The sequence below is a fragment of the Cyprinodon variegatus genome, unplaced genomic scaffold (genome assembly GCF_000732505.1).
Source record: "Cyprinodon variegatus isolate N-32 unplaced genomic scaffold, C_variegatus-1.0 Scaffold284, whole genome shotgun sequence".
NCBI lineage: Eukaryota > Metazoa > Chordata > Actinopteri > Cyprinodontiformes > Cyprinodontidae > Cyprinodon > Cyprinodon variegatus.
In genome coordinates this window covers 939,695-950,749 of record NW_015150737.1, presented here as the reverse complement: position 1 = coordinate 950,749, position 11,055 = coordinate 939,695, and the positions used below count along the sequence as shown (strand labels likewise).

Below are 11,055 nucleotides of genomic sequence, written 5' to 3'. Positions count from 1 at the left end.
TGATAATCCTGCCAGATGTTTTCCTTTAGCAACACCAGAGTGATCCTGTTAGCTGAAGCAGGAAACTCGAAAATAACGTGTTAGATTTGCAAAGCTGGACTCCACTCTCTGAAAAATGTGCAACTTGAAAATATATACATTAAAAAACTTGCAACTAAAAAAAAAAAAAAAATTCTCTGGGTCCCCGAGCAAGACCCTTAACCCCACACTGCTCCCCGGGCAACGCACAATGGCAACCCACTGCTCCCCAGTGGGATGGGTTAAATTTCTCCAATGTGAGATCAATAAAGTACAATTATATTATGTTTATTTAACATTTATTTGTAAACTTATTTAACTTATATTACCTTTGATTCTGTTTAGAAAATGCTGACATTGAAAATGTGAGATTCTCATGAAAATAACCATTTTTTTATGTCTTTAAACATGTTTTTATTCCATGATATTGAAAATAAATTAGAGCATCTAATATTTTCCTGAGTCCGAAAGTTTATTATCATAACATCCCAAGTTTAAAGTAATATCATCCAACAGTTACTTAACCTTATGTTTAATAGGAAATGTAAAGGCTAAATAGTTATATTTGAAAAGCTACCTTTATACTCTTCTATTGAGTGTTTCTATTTAAGTTATAAGTTGTTATTTTTCCAAATAGAGGAAGGTCAGTGTACGGAAGAGGGATAGGGCCACTGGAAAGTCTGAATTCTGACTTTCATCTCAGAATTAAGGATCTTAATGTAGATGGGAACCATGAAGGAAGAGATGTGGGAGCACTCAGCTTCACTGACAAAGATGTGAGTTGTTTGGCAGTGCCAGTAACACATTGGTGGAAAATTACAGAATTAGGCGACTTTTTACGCGTCTAAGGGGTCCCCGGTGATGCTATTTCATTAATGGAAGAGCAGAAGGTGATTAAAACAAGAGAGCTAGTTTAGTCTCTAAAACGGACATGGCTACGGCTTGATGCTAACATGTCTGTTAGCTGTCATAAAATAGTCAGAATTCTGAGATTAAAGTGTCAGAATTCTAAGATTACAGTGAGAGCATTCTGAGATTAATGTGTCAGAATTCTGAGATTAAAGTGTCAAAATTCTGAGATTAAAGTGTCAAAATTCTGAGATTTAAATGTCAGAATTCTGAGATTAAAGTGTCAGAATTCCAAGATTAAAGTGTCAGAATTCCAGGATTAAAGTGTCAGAATTCTGAGATTAGAGTGTCAGAATTCTGAGATTAAAGTGTCAGAATTCCAGGATTAAAGTGTCAGAATTCTGAGATTAGAGTGTCAGAATTCTGAGATTAAAGTGTCAGAATTCTGAGATTAAAGTGTCAGAATTCTGAGATTAAAGTGTCAGAATTCTGAGATTAAAGTGTCAGAATTCCAAGATTAAAGTGTCAGAATTCCAGGATTAAAGTGTCAGAATTCCAGGATTAAAGTGTCAGAATTCTAAGATTAATGTGTCAGAATCATAAGAATAAAGTATCAGAATTATAAGATTAATGTGTCAGAATTGTGAGAAAAAAAAGTCAGAATTCAGAGATTAAAGTCAGAATTCTGACTTTTTTCCTAAATTAAACTGAAAGATTATTTAAAAACCAGTTAACTTTGTTTATATTTTCCCAGTGGCCCTAATCCTCTTCCCTATCAGAGTTATCTGCAGTGTGACATTCCTCAGAAATCCTCCAAACATCCCAGCTCTCTGCGGCGCCTTTAAAGAGACAGCGCGCTTTCATTGAGTTTTTATTCAAGGTTTATTGTGTGGAGACTCAATAGTTAAGGTATTTCTCGTGTGTTTAAAATCTCGTTAGTTTTTTTTTCCCATCTTACTGATAAACTGTGGTGTGAGCAGGTGCAAACAGGCCACTAACTGGAGCTTTTTTACCTCCGGAGCTGCTCGGCTGTCTGCGGACCACTTGCTCTCGCGTGTCCCTCCTCAGGTTTTCCTCCTCTTCTTCTGCCCGAGCCTCTGCCATGACGCTTTATGCCTCTTAAATTGTTTTTTGGAGGTTTCAGTGTCTGAATAAAAAAGGGAGCCCCTGTTTAGCAGAGAAACCGCATTCCCATCTCCCCTCCCTTCTTCTTCTTCTTCTCCGGTTCCTCCGTCGATAACCTGCAGCCTAAACACAGCGTCCAGCGGGGACAAGTTCACCTAAACACCGAGAACTTTCCAGCTCCGAACGGCTTCCAGGAGCGGATAGAGACTCTGCCTCTGAACCCGGGAGCTGTTCTCCGTTTTATCCGCATCCAGTCTCCGGTGGAAACTCGCTCTGAAGCCGAGCTTCGTCTGAAGACTTTCCCCCAAGCTTCCCTGTTTCCCCGCGAGCTCCTGATACGGAGCCGCACGAGCGCCGACCCCGTGACGTCACGAAAATGGAGATGAGAGAAATGATGATTAGCTTATCTGATCAGGGGCGGTGCAAAGTTCATGGCGGCCATAAACAAGGTTTCATTTTTTAGGGAGGACTTAACATTTTTGAATAAAACCAAGCAGCTTTCTCAACATTATCCTGCAACACATAATTATTTTACAATTTTCCAATCCACTTTATTTATATAACACGGTTTAAATAAACACAGGGTTTCCAAAGTGCTGCACAAAAAGATAAAATAACTAAAATACCTAACTAAAATTTGTTTGTTTGTTATAAATTAACTACAATATTTTTTCTTTTATATTGACAAAACAAGAAGCCCACCAGATAAATACGATCAGTTATAAATAAACTAAGAACTAAGGTTATTTTTGTGACTTTATAGGTGACTTTGTCCATCTGCTAAATCTTGTTTAGGACTCTTAAATATAAAATCTGCATTGTTTAAAATAATTTTAAACTTTATTGATCGATAAAAAAACAACATTTATTTGCTTGCAAACATTGAGCATTAAATGTAAAAAAACAAACGCAGGTTAACAAAATTTATTTTAATGTAAGAGTGATGCAAAAAAATCCCTTGTAAACTCAAAAAGTTAAAAATATTTTCTAATATTTTCTTTATTTACAATTGAAAATAGTTTTAATACAGTATTCATAAAGAGAAAAAAATGCAACAAAAACACTAAAAAAAACACTGGTATTTTTAATCAAATGTATGTTTTCACTGCAGGAATTTAAACTGCATTGTTAAAACACCACATTTGTTTATTTAGGAAGACTTGTTAAATGGAATACAACACAGCATCTTTAACAACAACAACAAAAGTCAAAAACATTCAGCATATTTTACTATGTGATGAACAAGACAAAAAATTGATACTGATAACTGATCTGTTTTTCTCAAAATACTCTAAATTGAGCCCATTCTGCCTATTTTTTTTATATTTTTTTGTCCTGAGAAATCTGTGGCACATGGATGGATGCAGAAGAGAATAAACAGGTGTAGCAGGTAACAGTGAGACCCGTTTTAAAATTGATTGACGAAAAGAGACAAGTTGAAACTTTAGGTGATCAGACGGTGCAGGAACTCGGGTTGCCCTGTGGTGTAACAATAGAGCAGGTGCTTCATTTATACAGTCTTAAGCGTTAATTTCAGGGTTCAAATTCTCTATTTTATGACCTTTTTGTCTTCCTGCCTTTTCCCATCTGATTACTGAAGGCCACTAAAGTCCACAAAAATATAAAAGCAGACTTATCTGCAATATCTGAAGTCAGCTAAAGCAGTCTAAAGACACAATGAGCTATACAATATCAGGATATGTGCAGTGCAGGAACAGTGATCTAGAGCTGCAGGATATGAGGATGAAGAAGTTCACAGAGAAAGCTCATAGATTTGTTTATGTTCAGGGAGGATTTGGTAGAAGCAGGGACAAAGGAAAAGGTGAGAAGCAAATAGAAATAAATGCAAGGAAAACAAACTTTGTTTTTATGCAAATAATGTTCCATCTGATGTCTCATTTGATTATATGTATATATAGATTTTTTCTGTTGTTATGAAATTTTGCTGGGAGGGTTAAAGCTGTTTAAAGCACTCTATCCAATTAAATGTATTGATAAGGTATGACATGTTCATTTTCTGCTTCAGATTTTATCATGGTTAAAAGGTCTTCTAAGGTTAACAGCACTAAGACAAAAATGATTAAAGAAAAAGAAACAAACAAAACTTTAAAAAGAGCCAGAAGGTATAATAAAAATGCACAAATTACACACCACAGTGAAAGGATTACAGAGAAATAAATGACCTGAAACCACAAACCCTGGCCAAGAACAATAGATATTAAATATGCAAGCAGTAACAGATGGGCGTCCACTGGGTGGCCTGTTTGGACTGTTTGTTTGGAGTCATATTACAATCAGTGTGAGCAAAATAACATAATAAGCAGCTAAAAGACAAACACTGAGATTGGCTACAAGAAACTGAAAACAAAACTGCAAGGTCTTACTGTCTTTAAATCAAATATAGTTTTGCATTGTTTTAATGTCACTGATGATGTCACCCACATCAAGCTCTTCACCTGTTTACCTCTTTTCATTGACTGTTGTTTAGTTAAACTCAGATATATTTTGGAAAATTAAAGATGTTGGATAGAACACTGATAATTGATTGCAATTTAATAAACTTGAGATCAACAGCATGTATATTGACATAGATAAGGGGTGTAGTTTTAAAATCTTACCACAAGATGGTGCTGTAACACACAAAACAAAGCACACTTGTTAGCTCTTAAAAATCTCAGAACAGTACATTTCCAGCTTTTTTATTGTCATTACACTGTCACAAGTACAGATAAATAAAATGAACTCTCTGCATTTAACCCATCCCCTTAGGAAGCAGTGGGCTGCCATTGTGCGGCGCTTTAGGGAGCAGTGTGGGGTTAAGGGTCTTTGCTGGGAGTGGGACTTAAACTCAGAACCTCTGGATTCCAAGCTCTATGCCCTAACCTTTAGGCCTCCACTCCCAAAACAAGTACATTTGGGACATCAGTTTAAAATATAACATATAAAAAGTTACGGGTATTTTAGAAAAACTACGGAAGTAGCTGAAGAACAAGAAAAAAATCATTCTATTTATCAATCATTCAATCAATCATCAACAAAACAAATTTTATCTGTCGAAAATTTCTAATACAATAAATTGCCAGAAGTACTAGGTTTCACAGAGGGACACGGATACAAACAACAACCACAATAAAAAATGCAGAATTTAATAAATAAAACAGTACTGAAAATCAGGAAAAATGAATACAAATATTCAATAAAGTACATAAGCATAGATAAGATAAGATCTCACAGTGGAGAAATTCTTTTGTCACATCGGCTTAATAGTCAAAAGAAGGTGCCAAAAGGAGGAAAAGGTGCATGGGGTATGTAATAAATGCATTCAGATGAACGTATTAACATGTAAAGATGCTTAAAACATTGCTTAAACATGAAACCTATAATTAACAATTACAGAAAAACATAACCATGAAAACATTAAAACAGCAGAAACAGATTGAAATGCTATATATTATTATATTCAATGTTTTCCAGGCCAAGGACCCTGAAACTGATGGCGAGAGCGGGGCCCCCCCTAATCATATATATTGTATGAAATTGTGTTCTATCAAACTGGTCCTATAGTCACTCTATTACAGATGTAACAAAAGTAATTTCTCCCTGGGATTATTAAAGTAATTCTGATTCTGGTTCCTGGTTGATGGGACAGGTGTTGTGGATGAAACGGTGCCCAGCTTGAAAGAGCTCCTGTCTGTCGCTGAATGTGATCATTGATGATTGAAAGACATCTTCTGCCTCCATTTGTTTACCACAGTGTGTTGAATTCATGATAACGTGTATTTAAAAACATTTCAGTTACTGGAAAAAAATTGCAGGGGGGAATATAAAAAAAAGTGTAATCAACCAAAACTTGTGCGACCCCCATGCAGTACCTCTGTGGACCCCTTAGGGGTCACGGACCCCCTGTTTAAGACCTCTTCTATATAATGTTCATGGAATTCAAATGTATTTAAATATACTATGCAGGCTTATCTTTAACTAAATTCATTTTTAGCCACACATTTCTAGCATAACTATTTAAACATTTACATAGGAGAATCAAAACTCTTTATTCTGATTATAGTGTTTATATGGTGACTAACGGTAGGTTATTCAATTATAATGTTCTCTTTATTTTTAATTTTTTTATTGGATGTTAACTTTAGCATAATTGAATTTATTGGCAGAATTAAAGTTATCCAGAAACCTATCTATTGAAGATTTCCAATTTATACAACAAAGCCAAATACATAGTAATACTTAATTTCTCACATTAAAATCAGCATCAGTTTTGGGAAGCGTGAAGAAGTGCAAATATACAGTATTGTAGTGGTGATTGTTTGCCAAGCCAAACATCCAATTAAGCCACTACTAAGGCACCGGGATCAAGTTTCTGTACACAGGGAAAGGAAGGTTCAATGTCCAAATTTGATGATGGTTCTGGAAGGTTTATTATCCTATTTCCTATTTAACAATCACAGAGTTCCAACTTTTCTTTTGTCCTACCTCTCTTGCACTGGTAAAAACCATGGGCCACAAACCCCAAATGCCTGCTGGTCCTTTCCCAGGCCCCCCCTTTTTTATTTATTTTTTTTTTTTTATTTCAACAATTGCACAGTTTACATTAATACATGAACATTCGTCTCCATTGTGAAAATAAGTACACTGTGCAGTATCCAACATTGCTGGTGTTTTAACATTTTACCACAAAACAAAAAGGAAAATTTACATCATCACATTTTGCCAGGGAAAGTACACATTTATAAAAAGATATTAAATTGTTTACACACATTTACAGTTTTTGTTGCCTTTTGATTAAGAGAATTCCCAGGCCCCTACACTTATAGAAAGTTGACTGATCCACATCACTTCCTGTCATACTTCAGAACAAAAAATAAATAAGAAAAATAATAAAACAGAGATAAATAGATTCAACAATTATTAACCTGCCAATAAGCTCTGTAAATAATACAAAACAAATATATAATTTAGGAATTAATTAACAGAATTCCAATGGATAGATAAATAAAGAATAAATAGCTCCAACAAGTATGTCATAAAAACTAATGACACTACTAATGAGTTGGAGGAGGAGCTCTGACTTCAAGTGGGTGGAGTTAAGCCACACAGTGGGCGGGGCTAACGTGAAGGTCCAGGGTTGGAGCAAAATGATTGACAGTACAGCCGCTTAATCCCTAATAAATGGCAAAGCGCTCAGAAACAACACTACCTCTGAACCACAGTCACTCACACCTGGATTTATAAACGTTTCAGGATTTTAAGGGATCTCTAGGATACTTTTTTCACCTTTAACAACTTTGAACAACATTTCAGAGGTAAGAAGCGTCTTTTACTAGATCGCTGCGACACAGATGCGTCTCTAGAGGTAAATACTTTATTGCTGACTTTTAAAAAAAAAGCGGATATATTGTGATTCAACACTTGCTGTACTTTAGTGTGTAAAAAAAGTTTAATTCTTATTAGAGTATTTTATTCTCCAACTACCTACAGGTAAATGTGAGTAAATTACAATAAATTGACTTCAGATTGAATTCAGAAAAATGCTGGAAGAAGATTTGCACAAGATCTCATCTGAGCATCATGTGTGTAATATCATATCCAGTTTATCTTATCTTATATGTTACATCCTGCTGAGTAATATTTGTCCACCTGTGTGTACCTGTGTGTTCACCATGGTGCTCACCTATCCCGCCCCTCATTCATGTTAAACAGCTCTGAGTAAAGCTTCTGTACTTATGTTACCCAGAATCAGGAGATGGAAATGTTTAGGGAAATATAAAGCGACAATTTTTAAAAAATTCTGTTAAGTTATTATTTAATGGGTAATTGGTTTGAGTTTTTATTTTTTTATTTTGTAATGTAAATCGAAACTGTTATGTAAATCTAGACTGCACTGGTTTAAACCAAATACACTAGTATTTTAAATAAAAAAAATACACACACACAAAAACACCACACATGCTTTATTATCAAGTTGCCTGTGAAAGTGAGCCGATTGAAAGATATTTCAGCCTCTGGTTATTTCCTGATTGGTGAAGATCAAAGCCCTTACTTTCCTTCTTGGAAAGCATGGGTTTGTGCCCCCCCACCCCTTTACAAATGGCTGCATTTGATGTACAGAAAGCTACTAACCCTGATGTTGGTCAGGAAAGGCACAGCAGCATCAAGATAATGTATCAGTTTTTCCGTACGATAGGGTCCCCCTTAACTCATTAAACTTATTTAATAAAAGTGTGTAAAAGCTGAAGTCTGAGTCTAGTTTTTTTCCAGCAGGAATACGGAATATGGTTTCCAACTCAGTGAAAATTAAATAAGGGACATGTCTTCCACCCGACATTAAGAATTTATTCTTGCCCTTCATTGTGTGAAGGAATTGTATACATTTAAATAAAACCCAAATTAAATTTAATGCTTAAATTTGTGTCTAAATACAGGAAAGTTATTTTTTTAAGAGGCAGTTTGTCAGGGTTTAGTTGTGGTTTGGAGGACCCAAGTGCAGAGGCAGAGAGGCTTAGAAGATTTCTAGGAGTTTTAATGGGGCAAAAACAGTAAACAAAGGCAGGAATCCAAAAATCCAACTAATAATGAAAAGCAAACCAGAACTAAGGAGACATCTGGGGAAACCAAACACAAGGAGCCAGGGAGAGACGAGGAAGGTGGACAACAGCATGGGAGGACAGCAAAGACAAGGAACCAACAAAGAGTGAGAGCAGAGGGAGAGCATATATAGCAGAGAGAGACAAAGGGAGGGCTAACGAGCTGACAAGGAGCAGGTGTGAGGAGACAACGAGGGAGCCAAGGGGAAAGGAACACACACACACAAGAGGGCAACAGAAAAACATGAGAACTAACATAAATCTAGAAATTACAACAAAACTGGAATTAAACCAATAAATCTAGAAAACAAGGAGCAAAGTAAAGAACAACAGAACCAAGACCATGACACAGTTGGCAACCCTATGATGGAGTAATTTCTGACCATTATTTCTCTGACTAAATGACTGTAGCTTACTGTGTCCAATTTTTGGGAACACATGGAAATTGATTAAAAGTGGCCCCAGAATGAAGCCCTGAGGGACTCCACATGAGGTCTTTGTTCAATCATATTCACTATGACTGAATTAAACACAACAGTGTCTGTCTGTGATATGATCTGATCAGTCTGTTTAGTTTTTTTTCTACTATTTATGTATTTTTTTATTTGCAAAACAAACAGCTGTCTTTGCAGACCTTGAATTCACAGATTTTAACTTTCCACAGAAAATTCTTGTGAATGCAAAGACTGTTAAAACACTCTTATGAATGTAATAACCACCGATATTTGAAGTCGTTATTAAATAAGGACCTAAAACTCTGCAAATTAAAACATGTTAGAATTAATTCAAGTATGTCTGTTTGAACATATGTTTAATCTCTGCTCTTTGTAAAGGCATGTGTCCCTCTGACTGACACAGACACAGAGTGAGTTCAGGATTAAACATCATCTCAGATTACCTCCCTCCTCCCACCAGCTCTGTCTGAAACAGACACACACACTGGTTCTCCTATCTGTGTGAGGAGGACCACTGAACCAATACATTCCTCAACTCTTTATCTCCAATCAGATTGAAAACCTTAAAAGCCGGCAGGGTGATCACATTTCACGGTCTGAATCTTTTTCTATTTTGTCTAAAGACACCACCCATCTGTGTGGTAATGTCAGCTACATGTTTTACTTAAACGTGTGCAACCAAGTTAGCCTGCAGGAATGCAGTCGGGTCTGTTTGAGAGGTTTCTGAGTTTGACCACATGATTTTCTGCATATTTTCTCAAGTCCAACCTTTTTCATGCAATCCAGACAAGGTTCGAGTTCTCAGTGATATTACAGTAATTTTGGTTAATATGCTTTTCAAAGCTAATGCTGTGCACAGCTTTTTAATAAAAAAAAAGAAACAAAAAAAATGAATGAAAGCTGCAAAGACTGATTCGAGGTGAAAAGCAGACAGAAACGTGCACACACTGACATGCACATCCTATAATGACCAAAATCCATCAGTTTATCCCTCACAGACCCACAGAGATTAGAGGCCCAGATGGTGCAGGATGAATTAGTTTGCGTTTGTTTTACCTTTGTTGTTGGGACATTTATCTCTTTTGTGCATACAGTAATGGCTTAAAATAAAAAAAGCAGTTATTACTTATATTTAAAATTTAGCTATGCAATAATTTTTGAGAAATATCTCTTCTTCCCTGTAAGATAAAAGCTCTTTTTGGCTCCTTAGTGTCTCCCCAGCAGCAGAACATACTGTAGGTATGCTGAGATATCTTCACGTCCTCCCTGGGTATTCCTGGAATTTCCCGTAACGCCCAGGGTGGGACCCAAACACGCTGTCACTTTTTCCTGTTTGTATGTGCCTGCTGACGGCCCGTTCTTCCTATTTGAAACGCATGAAGTCATTAAAACAAGAATCAAAGTCACATTTAAAGGATATTCATGCTTGAAATTGAGTAAAATAAGAGAAAGCAAAAATTAAACACTGTGTTATTGTGCTAAAGTTGTTTGTCATTAGATTAGAAATCATCGCAGCCCTTTATTCTCCCAGCTGAGCTAAAAATACATTTCATTGTGACGGATTACAGTCCTTTAGCCTCACATCTCTGCAAGCTGGTTTTAAAACATCGTAGATTGAATGAGACCAGAAGCTGCCCGATAGGAAGGAAATCTATATAAACAAAGCAGAACATGTGGACAATAGATGGACGCTGTTTATTTATTCGCACTGACGCCTCATACTTGAGTCATGTTCATGCAAGTGGGTGACAAAACAAACTTATTGTCCTGGTTGCACCTAGAGTTTGTTCAGGTCTTTTATCATTCAAAGAGTGCTGAGCTTTCTAAATCAAACATGAAATGTTTCTAAGACCAATTTAAGCTTTTAATATCCACCTCATTTTTTGTAATCCTTGCCTATTTTGCATACCCAAATAGAAAATCAAATAACTTAGGAACCGTAACCCCAAATTATATGTGTGATACATTATTTGAAAGCTAACACTTTCTAGTTTCTGAATATATATATATAT

General features: G+C 36.0%; 2 protein-coding genes across 3 annotated transcripts in view; one reads left to right on the top strand and one right to left on the bottom strand.

Moving 5' to 3' along the window:
• The window catches only part of LOC107090175 (mediator of DNA damage checkpoint protein 1-like), a 24,567-nt gene extending 22,226 nt beyond the window's left edge, over positions 1 to 2,341 (bottom strand). The window contains exon 1 of the mRNA XM_015383417.1: positions 1,881 to 2,341. Coding sequence (XP_015238903.1) covers positions 1,881 to 1,971 — 91 coding nt within the window. The 5' untranslated portion in view covers positions 1,972 to 2,341. The remainder of the gene's footprint in view (positions 1 to 1,880) is intronic.
• A 4,816-nt stretch (positions 2,342 to 7,157) lies between these two features.
• Positions 7,158 to 11,055, top strand: part of LOC107090172 (protein FAM160A1-like) — a 32,288-nt gene continuing 28,390 nt past the window's right edge. The window contains exon 1 of one of the 2 annotated variants that reach the window (XM_015383412.1): positions 7,158 to 7,307. The gene's annotated coding sequence lies outside the window, so the exon portion shown is untranslated. Of the gene's footprint in view, positions 7,358 to 11,055 lie in introns of both variants that reach the window. The other variant, XM_015383414.1, reaches the window with a different exon arrangement.